The sequence below is a fragment of the Bos indicus genome, chromosome 29 (assembly GCF_029378745.1).
Source record: "Bos indicus isolate NIAB-ARS_2022 breed Sahiwal x Tharparkar chromosome 29, NIAB-ARS_B.indTharparkar_mat_pri_1.0, whole genome shotgun sequence".
Lineage (NCBI taxonomy): Eukaryota > Metazoa > Chordata > Mammalia > Artiodactyla > Bovidae > Bos > Bos indicus.
In genome coordinates, this window is record NC_091788.1 from 33,627,010 (window position 1) to 33,643,808 (window position 16,799).

At 61.4% G+C, this 16,799-nt stretch overlaps 1 protein-coding gene across 1 annotated transcript in view; it reads left to right on the top strand.

Annotated features, from left to right (window-relative positions):
- The window catches only part of IGSF9B (immunoglobulin superfamily member 9B), a 47,328-nt gene that overhangs the window by 16,573 nt on the left and 13,956 nt on the right, over window positions 1–16,799 (top strand). The window contains exons 6-18 of the mRNA XM_070783151.1: window positions 982–1,123; window positions 1,380–1,525; window positions 3,610–3,752; window positions 4,034–4,174; window positions 4,257–4,373; window positions 4,706–4,856; window positions 5,558–5,669; window positions 7,684–7,859; window positions 8,820–9,046; window positions 9,682–9,766; window positions 11,847–12,008; window positions 12,257–12,302; window positions 12,854–14,503. Coding sequence (XP_070639252.1) covers window positions 982–1,123; window positions 1,380–1,525; window positions 3,610–3,752; window positions 4,034–4,174; window positions 4,257–4,373; window positions 4,706–4,856; window positions 5,558–5,669; window positions 7,684–7,859; window positions 8,820–9,046; window positions 9,682–9,766; window positions 11,847–12,008; window positions 12,257–12,302; window positions 12,854–14,503 — 3,298 coding nt within the window. The remainder of the gene's footprint in view (window positions 1–981; window positions 1,124–1,379; window positions 1,526–3,609; window positions 3,753–4,033; window positions 4,175–4,256; window positions 4,374–4,705; window positions 4,857–5,557; window positions 5,670–7,683; window positions 7,860–8,819; window positions 9,047–9,681; window positions 9,767–11,846; window positions 12,009–12,256; window positions 12,303–12,853; window positions 14,504–16,799) is intronic.

Here is a 16,799-nt window from a genome sequence, read left to right on the forward strand (position 1 = left end):
AGCTGGGGGTCTTCCCAGGGTGTGGGTGGCTTAGCTGGGGATGGTAGGGAACCGGGTGGGATCTCATCCCTGTGTTGCGGGCTCCCTTGGTGGCCCTCAGTGGCCCTCCCATGGGGTGGCAGGAAGCGCCATGCCGACTGGGTTTCTGGTTTCTCTGAATGTCCAGGTGGTGTCCTGTGGTGTCTCCACCTTCCCCGGGGGAGGACTGCCCCCTCCCCCACCAGACTCCATCCTCTGGTGACTGCCTTAATAAGTAAGGGTTTGAATTGAGTCCAACCCCAGAGGCTTAAATAACATGAAGGGCATTTGGCAGGGCTCGTGTCTGTGGGGTCAGCACCTGTGATGCTCTGCCTGGGGCCCTGAGCCCCCCAGAAGGGGTGGCCTCTGTCCACCTGCTCCACTTCCCCCACCCCTGCTGGAGGGAGCTGCGGGGGTGGCTGCACCTGGCCTCCTGACTTGGGCAAGAGCTGGTGACAGCCACAGGATGTCTGGAAAGTCAGCACCAGGGCTGCTGGAACTCCAGCCGTGTCCTCTGCTTCTCCTGCCTCCTCTCCCTGATGCCCCTTCACCTGTGGTCAGCCTCTTACTCCTCTAGAGGCAGGCCGGTTCCTTTTGTGGGTCGAGAGAGTGGCCTTCCTCCTTGCTGTGTGTTTGTATCTATGGAGGGGTTAGTTGGCTATTCAGGGGGCCAGGTTGGCAGAGGGACTGTGCATGGGTGGGTGTCTGCCACGAGCTGTGTGCAGCCACACCTGTGGACCCCGTGCATCCTTGGGACCTGCAGGGTGAGTAAGAACCTGAGCACAGGCAGCAGCTGGATGCGTCTCCATGACAACTGCTCAGTTGTGCTGCCTGCTTCTGGACCACTGCTGGCTCAGTTCCTCCCGGGGCTAGGGGCGCCCCTTTCTGAGGGGCAGAGCTCCCGCAGCTGGTGCTGTGGTCCCCCCCGCCCCAGGAGAGGTCACATTTGTCCCTGTCCCCCAGGGCCTCCCTTCATCGTCTCACCTCCTGAGAACATCACTGTCAACATCTCCCAGGACGCGCTGCTCACCTGCCGGGCGGAGGCCTACCCCGGCAACCTCACCTACACCTGGTACTGGCAGGATGAGAACGTCTACTTCCAGAAGTGAGTGCACGCTCTGCCCTGAGCCCAGCCAGGCCTCCCAGGGGCGAGGCTTCCCAGCAGGGACTGCCCTTGGGCTCTGGGAGCTGGTTGGGATGGGAGGGTGGGCTGGGGTCCCCTTCCTGTGCTCCGGGCGCTGAGACCAGTGTCAGTGTGGGGGGTGTCTATCCCACGCATCAGCCATGGGGAGGACTCCCGGGCACAGTGCCCTGGCATCGCATGGAAGACCCTCTCCTCCATGTGTCCTGTGTCCCTGCAGCGACCTGAAGCTGCGGGTGCGGATCCTCATCGACGGGACCCTGATCATCTTCCGGGTGAAGCCAGAGGATGCGGGGAAGTACACCTGCGTGCCCAGCAACAGCCTCGGGCGCTCGCCCTCGGCCTCGGCGTACCTCACTGTGCAGTGTGAGTGGGCGCACTGGCCATGCTGGGGACGGGAGGGTGGCCTCAGGGAAGGTGGGCAGAGGAGGGGCCAGGGCGAGGGAGGGGGTCAGCCCTGGAGGAGGCCCGACCGGGGCTGGTTAGTGCACATGAATGGAGCCCGCTCTGGGTCCTTCTCCCAGCCATGCGGTTGTCCCTGTCCACTGATCCATCCCACCAGCCTCACCCTGGCTGGGCTCAGGGCCAGGCTGGCCTTCCGGACACTGTCCTTGTGCTGGTGCTGGCCAGATCCTCTGTTTGCACCTGGAATGAGGTGCTTTTTCTCACTATCTGAGGATGTGTGTGGCTCACACCTGGTGGGGTGACTGTCCTGCCAGGTCTCTGCTCCCCCGCTGTATTGGTAAGGGGCACAGGCCCTCTCCCAGTGGCTCATCCACTCCTGCCAGCACCAGGCCCCTCTGGGCCTTCCCTCTGCAGCTCTCGGGGCTGCCTGAGACCCAGAGCAGCCGAGGGCTTCTGTGCAGCATCGTTCAGCTTGCTGGTTGTGGTGGGGAGAGGAAGTGTGATGAGGGCTTGTCCCTCCCTCCTGATTGGCCGATGGCTCTGTCACTCAGGCAACATGGTCCCCTTTTGATGCAGTAGATGACAGGCACTCCATCACTTGACGGCTTGTGTGGGAGAACCAGCTCCCCCACAGCACGGAGGGGCAGGCAGGCGAGAGTGTGACTGTCTGGAGAGGGCCTGGAGCGGTGTCTGAGCTGAGGATGTGAGCAGAACAGCTGGTGACCCAGGAGACCAGCAGAGCAGGGGCCTGGTGGGGGGCTGCCCGAGTGCTGGCCTCATGCCCTCATGCAGTATTGCTGCTGCTGGGGTCAGAGGCCTCCTCCCCAGTTTCCACAGCAGAGGATCACTCTCAGCTGCTGTCCTGTGAGTCCCAGGTTCTTGAGAGCTGTGAGGCCCCAAGACAGCTGTGTGACCTTGGGCATCAGGTCTGTCCCACCCACACCTGCCGGAGGAAGAGGCTCCTTTGCAGACTCCTCGTGGGGAAGATCCCATCTGCTGTGTCATGGGGCACAGAGGGGCAGAGACAGAGGCACAGGGCTGGTAGGAGTGGTCCCAGAGGACCCTGACCTGCCTGGATGAGGACTCCTATCCTCCAGCTGTGGCTGTGCCTGCCAGGGAAGAGTGGTTTCCCGTCTCCCTCCAGCGCATCACCCACTCCCACTTGTCCTTTCTTACCTCCTTCTTGCCTTCAAAGAGAATCCGGGGTGGGGGGAGGAATGAGATTTTCAGGTGGGTGAGACAAGGATCTTTATTTCTACTAAAAAGCGGTGTTCAGAGTATTTCCCATTCATAAACCCTTTGAAAACCTTGGAGGGGAAAAAAAAAAGCTTCCACCATACAAAAGTAGGAAGCTATGTCTAAATATACACCTCGGCCTGGTATTTATGTAATGCTCTTCTGCGAAGGGCTCCAGACGCTGACAGAGCCGCCCATTCATCCCCACCGCCTCCCGGGGAGTTCTGGATCGTTCTCCTTCGTGGCCCCCGGGTGATGACTCACCCGAGTCGCGGGGCTGCTGCTCTTGTCGCCCGAGAACCTTCCAGAGGCTCCGTGGCCGACTCTGCACCTCAGCTACACAGACGGGAGACCGAGGCAGGAGGGAGCCCACAGAAGCAGCCTTGTTCCGAGGGTGTGGGGAGAGGAAGGGCCTGGGGTCCCGCCTACTTGGGAGGGATGCTGTCATCTTACCGGTCTTATCAGTGGCCAGACACTGGCTTTGAGGTTGGGAGTCTAGGGGCTGGGGTGCTGAGGGTCCCTGCTGGCTGTCAAGTCTGCAGACAGAGGTGTTTGGGGGTAACTGCAGGTGGGCAGGAGCGGCAGTGCCTCGGTGCATTCAGATGGGGGTTCTTAAGGATGCAGGACTGGACAAACGGGACGGCCGTGCTGGCCTCTGGGCGGTCAGCCCTGGGGGTGGGCCGTGTTGTCTTGTGGCCCCGCTGGCCTGGCACCTGGTGCTGCACAGAGTGCTGGGCCCTGGGCTGTGGGGTGGCTCGGCCCCCGCTGTGCCTTCTCATCCCTCCTTGCCCCAACTCCCACTCCTGCAGACCCAGCCCGAGTCCTCAACATGCCCCCTGTGATCTACGTGCCCGTGGGGATTCACGGCTACATCCGCTGCCCCGTGGACGCAGAGCCGCCGGCCACCGTGGTCAAGTGGAATAAGGATGGCCGCCCCCTGCAGGTTGAGAAGGTGCTGGAGGGCTGCGTGTGGGTCTCGGGAGGCCCCTGGCTCTGAGATGCTGCCTCCAGGGATCTGGTTCCCGGCAGGACCCCTCCACTCCCCTCAGAGTTCTGGGAGAGCAAAGAGCTGCTTCCCACGGGGCCAAGCCCAGCAGGTCTGGCCATCCTCCCAGACCTGAGATGCCCCACCCCACATGTCTGCCCACAGAGGGGCAGCTCGGGTCTGACTGGTAGGGCTGGATTGGATGTCAGCACTGACCACAGCTCCGCTCCACTGTCTGTGCCCGGCAGAACCTGGGCTGGACTCTGATGGAGGACGGCTCCATCCGGATCGAGGAGGCCACAGAGGAGGCTCTTGGCACTTACACCTGTGTGCCTTACAACACCCTGGGGACCATGGGCCAGTCTGCCCCTGCGAGGCTTGTCCTGAAGGTGAGGCAAGGCTGCGGGTGCCTCCATATGGGCAGGTGGGCTCCTGAAATGCCTGGTGTCACAGCCTGGCCTGCTCTCCTAGGACCCCCCGTACTTCACGGTGCTACCGGGCTGGGAGTACAGGCAGGAGGCCGGCCGGGAGCTGCTCATCCCCTGTGCCGCGGCTGGGGACCCCTTCCCCGTCATCACCTGGAGAAAGGTACCCCTGGGCTCTGGGGTTCGTGGGGGGTGGGGCAGGGGCCCCTTCCCGTCATCACCTGGAGAAAGGTACCCTTCGGCTCCAGGGCTGCAGGAGCGACATGGGGGTATGACTGGGACTGCTGTGTTCCCAAGGGGCAGCCCCGAGGGTGACCCGGGGGCAGTGGAGGGCTGCGGGGAGCACCATGGGGGCACGGCCGGGACTGCTCTGTTCCCAAGGGGCAGCGGAGGGCTGTGGGCTGAAGCCCAGTGCTGACCCCCTTCTGGAGCCCTGAGTGTCGGTGGCTTCTCTTCTGCCCTGGCCGCCCGCTCCCGCCCCCGTGTTTGGCCAAGGTAGGGAAGCCCAGCAGAAGCAAGCACAACACCCTGCCCAGCGGGAGCCTGCAGTTCCGCGCCCTGAGCAAGGAGGACCACGGGGAGTGGGAGTGCATCGCCACCAACGTGGTCACCAGCATCACTGCCAGCACCCACCTGACCGTCATCGGTACGGGCTCGGGGTTGGGCGGGGCCTGGCGCGGGTGTCCCGTTTCGTGGGGCTCTTCTGCTGTTGGAGACATTGTCCCTAGGACCCCAGCCTGGACATTATGCCTGCCCCTCTGGGACAGACAGCCACTGTCCTAACAACAGCCATTGAACATTTACCACTGGCTTTAAACTCGGTACCTAGTGGTGCATAGTGGAAGCTGGTATTCCCCTCAGGCTCACTCACAGAGACCGAGGCCAGCCTGGGTGGGACACCTCAACTGGCATCACCACACTGAGTGGTGGGCCCTGGATTCAAACTCCTGCTGGAGACGTGGAGGGCCTGCTGGACTGGGCTGCTCTTACGATGGTGTTTGGGTCTCAGGCCAGAGTCGTGTGGGACGGGGCCTTTTGGCTTTGCTGACCTCCATCAGGTGCACTTCTGTGTTCTGCAGATGAGCACAGTCCTGACGACCAGGGGTTGACTCCCCACCCTTGGCCCGTATCCCTGATGTTCAGGCCGTCTCCTGCTGGAAGAACCAGCCTCCCTGGCAGGACAGGTTTCCTCCTTCAGCCCTAGGGCCCGGGGCTAGACCCAGCTCCTCAGAGCTTCATGGCCCCCACTGCTCCCCGGGGCCACCGTGCTTGCAGGGCACCCGGGCTCACAGCCCCAGTCATGCGGGTTCCCTTCCTCCCTGCCTGAGGTGTCTGCTTGGTCTCCAGGCACCAGCCCCCACGCCCCGGGCAGTGTCCGGGTCCAGGTCTCCATGACAACTGCCAATGTGTCCTGGGAGCCAGGCTACGACGGAGGATTTGAGCAGACATTCTCTGTTTGGTACGGACCTCTGTGAGTCACCCCTGCACGCCTCGCTCTCTGCTTATCCCTCCCTCATCAGTCCACAGGGCTTGGGGGGCAGGTTATGAGGAGGGTGTGTATCTCTGCCCGCTTGACCTTCCTCTGGATGGTGGGTGTGGTGCTGCCTGGTGACTAGGCTTCTGTGGGCGGGGCGTCTGGGATGATGCCGGGGCCCGAATGGCCCACCATCCTGTGGTGAGTGTCCTCAGCTGACCTTGTGGCCCTTCTGTGTCCTTGGCTCGCTCCTGTAGGTTCCTCTGTCCTCTGGAGTCTGGAAGAGACTCCTGATCTTGGGCATCCTGAGACAGCCCAGCTGCAAGCCTAGTATTAGCTTTATCCTGACCCTTCCCCCATGGTTCCAGAAACCAGTGTGAAGTGGCGCTCACCTTCCTGCCCTCATCTGCACATGGGCATTTCTTTCTGGGATTGTGTGTCCATTGCCTTTGTACCTGGCTGTACATTCATTTGGTGAGATGCAGTGATTGGAGATCTTTGCCGAAACCTTGGGGTTGACCGGCATCTCAGTGATGTGTGAGTCAGGCTGAGGACAGAAGATGTAGAAAAAATGGGAGGAGAGCCCTCGGTTGAGGTCCACACTCACCTAGGGTTTTCCCGAGCCCGGAGCTGGCCACCTGCATTAGGGGCGACATTGTTGATCAGGGAGGGTGAGCCTCAGCTCCTCCTCTCCAGACCTGTCTCCTCAGGGTGCGTGTTGCCCCAGGCTCACCAGGCCTGGAGAGGAGGAGACAGACTCAGGCAGAGCCCTCCGTGGACTTCCAGCACAAGGGAGGTTGAGAGGGACCTGGCCTGTTTCCTAGACTCTGAGTACCTGGGCTTTGAGTTCTGGACACAAACTGGACCTAGGTGGTGAGCTTGGGGGTGCTCAGAGTTGAAGCGAACCCCGTCCCACCCCCATGGGGCAGGTGAGGTACTGCCAGGGGGCTGTGTGGCCAGGGCAGGGCATGTGGCCACCTTCGGGGAGGCCTGAGCAGAAGGTCTGGGCATGGACTGGTCCCCTCGCTGCCTGTGGCTCTGCTTCGCTGTGTCACCCTGCTTGCCTGCTGGGGTGCCGGGTGGGAGGGGCAGTCTTGGGCTAGGGGGCTCTTTCCCCCCTTTTCTCTGCCTGCCTCCAGCTCTCCCATCCTGACCTTTGATGCTGGCTTCTCTTTGCTGTGCTTTCCGCTGCCCTGGCTCTAATTCCTGGGCAGAGGCAACTGTGAGCCATCGGTGTGTAGGGACCTGGCCTCCTCGGGGGTCCTTGATCTGCACGGCCAGTCCAACGGGAAGCCGTCCCCTCCCCGTGGTGGCACTGGACAGTGCGCCTGGGCACAGGCTTCATGGCCGGTGGGGAGTGTGGCGGGCTGCAGGGCAGGGGCTGACCTCTCCCTGGATTCCAGCATTCTGCACCCACAGTGCAGCTGTCCTTGGTGACTTCTAACCCTGAAGGCTTTAGAATCCTGTCCCCGTTGTGGGGAAACGCTCTTTGTTGTTGTCCTGTGCCCAGCTCCTCCTCAGTGACACCAGCCTGCTTGAACAGAGCAAGCCCTCTGGGTCACGCAGGCAGGCCAGTTTTGACCATCCCAGAGCAGCCAGGCAGCTGGGCACCTGGCCTCCCCTCAGGTCCCGCTGGTGCTCATCATTACTCTCCCACTTTAGCACCTGCCTTGTTCCCAGTGTCCTCGCTCTCGGGCAGGGCCACTCTTAAGACTCTGCTCAGGGTGAGGTTCTCTCAGAATGCAACTGGTTATTCGACCAGTTTCTTGAGCGTCAATAATGCCAAGGGTCCCCTTTCATAGATGAGGCACCAGCAGTGGCTAGGGACCTGGCCTCATGAGGACAGGGTCAGCCATAGCTGAGTGGTCGCAGCCTGTTCCTGACCTCAAACCTGGGGAGGCCAGGGTGCCCCCCACCTCCAGCACTTGTGTGCCCTCTCCTGTCTCCAGTGTAACCCACCCCGTCTTCTTGTCCCCAATCCTCTCTCCCTCTTGGGCAGGATGAAGCGGGCACAGTTTGGGCCCCATGACTGGCTGTCCCTGCCCGTGCCTCCGGGACCCAGCTGGCTGCTGGTGGAAGCCCTGGAGCCCGAGACAGCGTACCAGTTCAGTGTCCTGGCCCAGAACAAACTGGGCACCAGCGCCTTCAGTGAGGTGGTCACTGTGAACACTTTAGGTGAGGCCGGGCCCGGGCACTCCTGGAGGAGCTGGGATGGAGCAGACGTTTCTTGCCCGCTCTATGCAGGCACCTTGCTAAGTGCCTTCTATGACCGTCACTGATGACGCAGCAGGGATCTGTCCCACCATCCCTTGGGGTTGGTCTGGACCAGAGTGCCCTGGCTGAGCACTTTGGGCCCTGTGGGCCAGCCTCATGTGTCTTCGGGTGGATGGAAGAGCTTTGGTTTCATCCTTCATGGCTGACCACCTGTTTCCGTTTTCCTGTGGCCTTGTAGGGGGATTAGGGGTCCTTTCTCCTCCTCCTGTTCTCTGCTGGTTCCTTCCTTTGGCCCCCAGCCTCATTTGGTGGCAGGCGTGCACCCATCTCCTCCTTCCTGACCCAGGGGCCTGGGAGGGGCCGTGCCCTCCTGGCTGCTGTTGCATTTGTCCCCTGTCTGCGGCCAGCGAGGGCAGCCGTGACCGGGCAGCTCCACACCAGTGTTGCCCGGGGTCCTTTATTGCCACCGAGGGGGCAGCTGTGGAGGAAGGCTCACCCTGCCCCAGAGAGCCCCCCATGGGGGCCAGCTTTCCACCTGGGCCAGAGGGGACTGTAGGGACAGGGCAGTGCTGAGGGAAGGTGTTCCTCCTCCTCTGGAAGGGAACGAAAGTATCTTTTTAAAGATACCACCTTAGTTGCCAGTGGTTCCTGATGTTTTTCCTGTGAGGGCCATGATGCCATCCCTCGTCCGCCAGTATTGTTGGATGCGCTCTGGAGATAGAATCAGGAAGCTCAGGCCCGCTGCCCGGCCTCCTTCCTTTGGATCAGGAGGGCTCTTCATGTGACTGGTCCTTAAATTGACGCCTGCTCCCAGGGGATGTGACCCTCACCGCCTTGGGGTCCCTGTGCCGCAGGAACACGTGGGTAGAGGGGGTTCAGCAGCCTCAGCAACCCCCTCATCATCTTCCCCCCGCCCTGCAGCATTCCCTGTCACAACTCCAGAACCCCTGGTGCTGGTTACCCCACCGAGGTGCCTCACAGCCAACCGGACCCAGCAGGGCGTGCTCCTGTCCTGGCTCCCACCTGCCAACCACAGCTTCCCCATCGACCGCTACATCCTGGAGTTCCGCGTCGGAGAGCGCTGGGAGACACTGGACGATGGCATTCCTGGCACCGAGTTGGACTTCTTTGCCAGGGACCTATCACAGGTGCGGAGCCTGGTGTTTGCTGGAAGTGATCGTGAATTGCTTCTAGAATCACTGGGAGCTCAGGTGTCGGGAGGCTGTCTGCATACTGCCACACCTGCACTCCTGCTCTCCCAGGGCTGCTGCCAGGGTTTGGGCAAGGTCTGCAAGTTCAGGGCCAGCCCTGAGGGGTCTCCACATGCCGCCAAAAGCCAGGGAGCGCAGGGCGGGCTGGAGTCCGACATGGGCAGCCCAGGGTGGGAGCCCTCCTTCAGCAGTTCTCAGCCCCTGGAGAACATGGTATTTTTTTCCCAGCTGACTCCCCTTATACCTTGGCGTCTCTCTAGCTGGAGAGAGGCAGCCGCTTATCGCACATGTGCCTGCTATTTATCCCTTCTTCCTTTCTCCCTTCCCTGGATGCTCTAGAGCTGGGATTGGTCCCAAGAGCCCACATTGCATCTCTTTATAGTTTTGCTTTCAGTGACCTCACACGTATAGCTTGGAATCTATCACAGTCCGAGTATTTATCCCATGGAAATTGGCAGATAGCCCAAGTTGCAGAGTTGGTGGCGGGGGGAGGGGCGGGGGGTCAGCTGGGAAGGGTACTGGTGGCTGTGACAGGTTGCGCGGCTGACGGGGTGTCATCTCTGGGGCTGTAGGACACGTGGTACGAGTTCCGGGTCCTGGCCGTCATGCAGGATCTGATCAGCGAGCCCAGCAACATTGCCGGCGTCTCCAGCACAGGTACTTGGGGTCGGGGCCGCATCGGCACACCAGCTCATGTGGGGAGAGGCTGAGCCGGAATAGAGGAGGGGCGCCAGCTGACTCTCTGTGTCATGACCTTGAGGTGGGTAGGCTTTCTCCACCTGAAGAGCCGAATTCATGACCATTTCTCTGTGGTAGCCACAGAAGGAAATCCAGCTAACCTTCTCATTAGAACAGTCAAAAAGAACTTCAGTCCTTTTGCTGTCAAATTTCTGTTCCTCTGGTGTTATCCACTTGTGGGGTAACGTGGGGGGTGCAAATTGGAGCAAAGAGACAGAAACGGGTCAGCGGTGCTTACCGATGCCTCTTGGTAAGGCAGCTTTATAATTAGGGTGTTTCATTTGGAAAATTGCTGTTTGGTGTTGTTTTCCTCTGCTCCTTCCTCTCCCTAGATTTTTTTCAGGCTAAATAAAGCCAACTCCCTAGCACTGTCTCCATTTATCTTCCTTTCTCTTGGCTCTGGTCCCAATTCTACGCATGTTTCTCCAGTTACAGTCCCTGCCAAGTAGCAGATCCCTCCCCCAGAAGTGGTTCCCTCGGTTTGGGAAGAAGCTTTTGCTTAGCGATCAAGTTGGGGCACATGTCCTTGGGCAGTGCTTGCAGGGCCCCCTGGAGGCAGGGGGCAGGAGGGGGCCCGACGAGCTCATGCTTGGGATTCCTGGAGATGCTGGTATGGTGGGGTGGCAGGGAAGCGAGCCTTACACACTTCTGTCTTGTGTGTTAGGCACTGTGGGGCTGGTTTCTTTTTTTTTTTTTTAATTCATTTATTTTTGTTTTTGGCTGTGCTGGGTCTTTGTTGCTGCACGGGCTTTTTCTACTTGTGGCAAGCCAGGGCTACTCTCTGTGGTGTGCGGGCTTCTTATTGCTGTAACTTCTCTTGTGGAGCATGGGCTCTAGGGCATGCAGACTTCAGTAGTTGCAGCACCTGGGCTCTAGAGCTCAGGCTCAGTAGTTGTGGTGCGCGGGTTCAGTTGCTCTGCAGCATGTGGAATCTTCCCTGACCAGGCACTGAAGCCCTGCACTGGCAGGTGGCTTCTTAACCACTGATCCCCTAGGAAACCTGGTCTTGTTTTTTTTCTCCTCGGAGGTGCCTGCTGTAGCCCAGCACACTTCTGTCTTGGCATCCATCTGGGGGAGAGCTGCAGCCCAGGCCGGGGTAGAGGACTTGAGGGTTTGGGGGCACCTCTAGTGAACTGTTCTGCTCAGTGGCTTTATGTCTGGTTCCCAGTAGTGGCTAGAGTCCCTGGTGAACGTCCTCCAACTGCTTCAGCATTCCCTGTCTTTCAGCCACCTGCTTGTAAAGGCTGAGCCCTCTTTTTCTACTCAGCATGATCTGGGTTGTTTTAATCCACGTCCTCATCGACATGGGAGTGGATTCTGGCCAAATGTATCAAAGATATGTGGGCTTCCCTTTGATGAGCCTGCGGGGTGGCACTTCCTAATGAGCTGTTGGGTGATGTGTGATCCTGGGGACCCATCCAATCCCACTGTCTCTCATAAGCTCTGTGGATCTGGGCCCTTCTGCCAATAGTACAGGATGTTGTCTGATGGCCCTGTCCACGCCAGCATGTGCCTGTGATGGCCAGGACGTGCTGACCCCCTGCAGGGGTTGCCCACCTGCACCGTCATGGTAGAATGGGAGCCTGCATTCTGGAGTGACAGCCCTGTGGTGCTGCAGTCACCCTATTGGGCTCTGGTCCCGTAGAGAGGCTGGCGGGAGTCCCTGTGGCCATGTGATACTTAGGCTCCCGCAGCGTCCGGTCAACTGGGCGTGGCTTCCGGGTGGAGCGTGCTGCTTGGTGAGGGTAGCTGGTGAGGTCATCAGGTGAGTGATGGCCTGGTCATCACCTGGAGAGTCTGCCCCATGGGGAGGAGATACAGGTGGCGACTCCTCAGTTTCCCGATGCCCTTCCACCTCTTCCCACCAGGCCGCCTCTTCAGTGTTAGGGCAGAGCCTTAGACATGTGGATCCTATGCGGGCGGAGAGGCGCCTGGGGCCCTGGGGGAGGGAAGAGTCTCACCTGTGCTCCACCCCCCACCCCTACCCCCATCCCCTCAGACATCTTCCCGCAGCCGGACCTGACCGACGAGGGGCTGGCTCGACCGGTCCTGGCTGGCATTGTGGCCACCATCTGCTTCCTGGCCGCAGCCATCCTGTTCAGCACCCTGGCCGCCTGCTTTGTCAACAAGCAGCGGAAGCGGAAGCTCAAGCGCAAGAAAGGTGGGTGTCGCCTTGAAAACAGAGAAACCGGACCTCGTGGGCAGAGCTGTCAGCGGACTTGCCTTGATGGTGGGAGAGGTGGCTGGGACCAGAATGAGGGTGGAGAGGTGGGGGTGCAGGATCCTGGATGGAGCGATTTCTGACGCCTGGGGGCCGCTTCCCTTCGGGGCTTTGCCCTGGGCCCTGCTGACAGCTGGGGTGGGCTCTGTGGCATCAGCCTCAGCCAGCTCCATTCTTTCTCCCTCTAGACCCTCCACTCTCCATCACACACTGCAGGAAGAGCCTGGAGTCTCCGTAAGTGGCCTCCGCAGGAGGAGAGGGCACGGCTGTCCGGGGTGGAGGGTGGGGGGCTCGCTTAGCCTTGTCACCTTAATTGATCTGCATGGTAGTTTCAAGTTGTCCACACTGACAGAGGAAGCAGACAACTCAAGAGAGCAGATGAACTGTTTCTCTTTGGCTTTAGAATATATTTCTTTGATGTTTTTTCTTTTCCCACATCCTAACAGATGTATCTTCTTTATATGTTTTGGTTAAGTTAATAGTAAAAGGAGCTTGCATTTCTTGAGCAATATAGGAGTCAAGTTGCAGGTGTGACTAGAGAGAAGTGTCAAATAGTAGTAGCAGATGGAATAAGCGTAGGAACAGGGTGTCCGTTTGGAAAACGGACAGCGCCCACCTAGCCAGTTGAGAGCCAGGCAGAGTATCTCATGCCAGAACGCGTGGCCCCACGGCCGTTCCTCCTCACTGTCACCCTGCCAAGTGATTCAGGTACTTGGCGGGAAGAACAGAAAGAAGTCATGTCCTCCAAGCCCCCCTCACGCCGTCTGCTCTCTCCCTGTCCCCAGCCTGTCCTCTGGCAAGGTCAGCCCTGAGAGCATCCGCACGCTCCGTGCCCCGTCCGAGTCCTCCGATGACCAGGGCCAGCCAGCAGCCAAGAGGATGCTGAGCCCCTCGCGTGAGAAGGAGTTGTCCTTGTATAAGAAGACCAAGAGGGCCATCAGCAGCAAGAAGTACAGTGTGGCCAAGGCGGAGGCCGAGGCGGAGGCCACCACGCCCATCGAGCTCATCAGCAGGGGCCCTGATGGCCGCTTCGTGATGGACCCCTCTGAGGTGGAGCCCTCCGCCAAGGCCCGGCGCATAGAGGGCTTCCCTTTTGCTGAGGAGACCGACATGTACCCCGAGTTCCGCCAGTCGGACGAGGAGAACGAGGACCCGCTGGTGCCCACGTCTGTGGCTGCCCTCAAGTCCCAGCTGACCCCTCTGTCGTCCAGCCAGGAGTCCTACCTGCCACCACCAGCATACAGCCCTCGGTTCCAGCCCCGTGGCCTGGAGGGCCCCGGTGGCCTGGAGAGCCGGCTGCAGGCCACCGGTCAAGCCCGCCCGCCCGCCCCCCGGCCCTTCCAGCACGGCCAGTATTATGGGTACCTCAGCAGCAGCAGTCCAGGGGAGGTGGAGCCGCCTCCCTTCTACATGCCGGAGGTGGGCAGCCCCCTGAGCTCCGTCATGTCCTCGCCGCCCCTACACGCCGAGGGGCCTTTCGGCCACCCCACCATCCCCGAGGAGAATGGAGAGAACGCTTCCAACAGCACACTGCCCTTGACTCAGACGCCCACGGGTGGGCGCTCCCCAGAGCCCTGGGGCCGGCCGGAGTTCCCCTTCGGGGGTCTAGAGACCCCGGCCATGATGTTCCCCCACCAGCTGCACCCTTGTGAAGTGGGTGAGAGCCTGCAGCCTGCGGCCGGCCTCCCCCGAGGACTGCCGCCCGCCTCCCTGCAGATGCCTGCAGCCTACCCAGGCATCCTGTCTTTGGAGGCGCCCAAGGGCTGGGCTGGCAAATCGCCAGGCAGAGGCCCCGCCCCAGTGCCCCCCACAGCCAAGTGGCAGGACAGGCCTGTGCAGCCTCTCGTGAGCCAAGGGCAGCTGAGACACACCAGCCAAGGCATGGGCATACCCGTGCTGCCTTACCCCGAGCCGGCCGAGCCGGGGGCACACGGCGGCCCCAGTGCGCTGGGCCTGGACACTCGGTGGTACGAGCCCCAGCCCCGGCCCCGGCCCAGCCCCCGGCAGGCCAGGCGCACTGAGCCCAGTTTACATCAAGTGGTGCTACAGCCCTCCCGGCTCTCGCCTCTGACCCAAAGCCCCATCGGCTCCCGCACCGGCTCCCCTGAGCTGGCCGCGCGGGCCCGGCCCCGCCCCGGCCTCCTGCAGCAGGCTGAGATGTCAGAGATCACGCTGCAGCCGCCGGCCGCCGTCAGCTTCTCGCGAAAGTCCACGCCATCCACGGGCTCCCCATCCCAGAGCAGCCGCAGCGGCAGCCCCAGCTTCCGGCCCACTGTGGGCTTCACCACTCTGGCCACAGCCTACCCCTCCCCTCCGCCGGGCCCCACGGGGCCTGCGGACAGCTTGGATGTGTTCGGACAGACGCCTTCCCCTCGAAGGTTGGGGGAGGAGCTGCTCAGACCGGAGCCCCCCGCTCCACCCTTACCGAGTTCAGGGTGAGTGTGAGCTGGTCTCTCGTGCCCACCGCACCTGATCATCTTCCGCCCCTTCCCCCCTACCCCCTGCCCCTGCCCCTCCATCCACCGAATGACAGGGCTTGTCTGGACATGCTGCAGATCCTTCAGGAGAGGAGTGCTGGTCTTGGCATCGCCAGGGTGTGGTCACTGGGGTGGGGGTGCGGCTTACCTGCCCAGGTACCTGGCCAGGAGCGTGAGGGATCTTCTCCACCCTGCCCAGAGCTCTCAGGAGACCCCCGCCCGGGGCGGCGGCCAGGGGAGAGGACATGGATGGGGGAGGGTATGTGCGTCCCTTGAGTGGTCACCCAGTGCTTCCCTGGGAGCCTGACTTTGGGTGGTTCCAGGGTTTGCCCGGAGACCTCGTGTCCAGCCTCCTTTTCTTCCTTGACCCCTCCTCCTTGAAAGCAGGATCCTGGGGCCTGGCTTCCCTGGGCCCCCAGGCTCTGGTCCCCAACTTCCTGCCCTCTGCTGCCTAGTGAGCGCCGCCCCACTCCCCTCAACGCCCCCCACCCGCCAAACCCCCACCACCCACCCCAGCATCTCTAGAGGCTGTGTCCTCCTGGAGGCTGAAAGCAACATCTCAGGCCTGTGAACCCTGAGCCCGAGCCACACACCCCACCCCAACCTGTGTGCCTCGCAGGAAGCTGCAGACATACAGACAGACAGACAAGCCCCTGCGATCAGCCGGCCTGGGGGAGCCCACTGTAAATGGTAGCAGCTGGTGTGCCAGGTACCACTGAGCCTGGACGCCTGCCCGTGCTCTTTCTCTCGGGTCCTTCTCCCTCCCTCCTCCTTCCTCCTCCCCGAGTCTGTCCTTCTCTGTCTGTCTCTCTTCCTCCATCTTCTTTGGGTTGGCCCGAGTTGCTGAGAAGAGCCTGCACCGTCTGTAGACCCCATATCTCCTGCCCCCGCCCCCTCTGGTTCCGTCCTTTGGTCTTCTTCTTTGGTGTGGCCGCCTGTGCAGGGGAACAGAGTCCAGAGCAGAGGCTGGCCTGGTGGTAGGCAGACGGGAGGTGGTCGAGAGGAGGAAGCCCGGCGCCCTGCCCCCTTTACTCCCCACTCTGGTACCTGGAAGCACAAGCCTCACCGCCCACCCCTCGGCTCAGGTTGGGGAGGAGGCTTGGGAGGTGGAGGAGAGCCGTGAGCTGTCTGCAGGAGATGCTGGGGGCCGTGCCCTGTCGTCTGTGCTTTGTGCAGCCCTCATCTGCTTCGTCCCATCGTGCCGTCTGGGTCTCTGTCTCTTTCCTTCCTGCCCCTCACCCCATTCTCTGGCCTCCTCGCTTGTCGGTTCTCTGATCCCCGTGCTCCTCCCCTCCCCTCTGGGTGTGCGTGGGTGGTCCCGGCGCCCGTGTTGATAACCGCTTTGTTTCTGATTGATCTCAGCTATCTGGGCAGTGTTGTCGAGACAAGCCTCTCTTCAGCTCAATAGGTAAGGGAGCTCCGGCTGGGCGGGCGGTGGGGGGCGGACCGGCGGACGGGCTTTGGCAGGGCCATCGCTTCCTCTACGGGGGAATCCAAACCATAGCCCCTTGGTCCTCTGTGGGGCGGCAGCCTCCGCTCCGATTCCCTGCGGCTTCCTGGGCTCCCCACATCATGCTGTTGCCACAGCCCGCTGGGCCACCGCCTAGCTGCAGCTTCCGAGCCCCGCCCAGAGCCCCCCCTGGTTTCTGCATCCAGACACCCGCATCCTGCTGTCCAGAGCTTCCCACAGAAGCCCTGGCGCCTGCATGCACCTGAGGGCCTAGAATGCCTAGAGCGCTTTGCATCTCTGCACTTGGGAAATCTGTCTGGGTCCCGGGGTATCTGTGAGCACCTTGCTCTCTTCTGCCCGGTTTTCCCAGCAGCCTCCAGCACAGAGGCCCCCTCCCTCCCTGGCCCCTTGACCTGCCCTGTTCCCTCCCTGTCCTCAGGGGATCCTACTGATAACCGGTCCTCCCTGTAGCTTGGGGCTGGGCTATGGCCTGCTCCTTTCTTCACCAGTTGGGTCTTTCTCTGGTCCAGGCCCCGCATCGTCCTGTGAGGGCCCTGGGCAGCGAAGGTCACCACTCCTGAGCCCTCACGGCAGCCTGTTCTTGGCTGTCACAGGACTGAGGCGCAGACCTCGCCTGGAGGCTCGCTGCTCTCAAGGCCCCTGAAGCAGCCACTCCTGCCCTCTCTGGGCCACAGCTCTGGGGGCTTCTGGGAGGAGCCCCCTAGAGGAGAGAACCGGCCCCAGGTAGGGGATTGGCAAGGGGCTGACCAAACACCACTTTTCTCCCTCTGCTCCCCTGTGAGT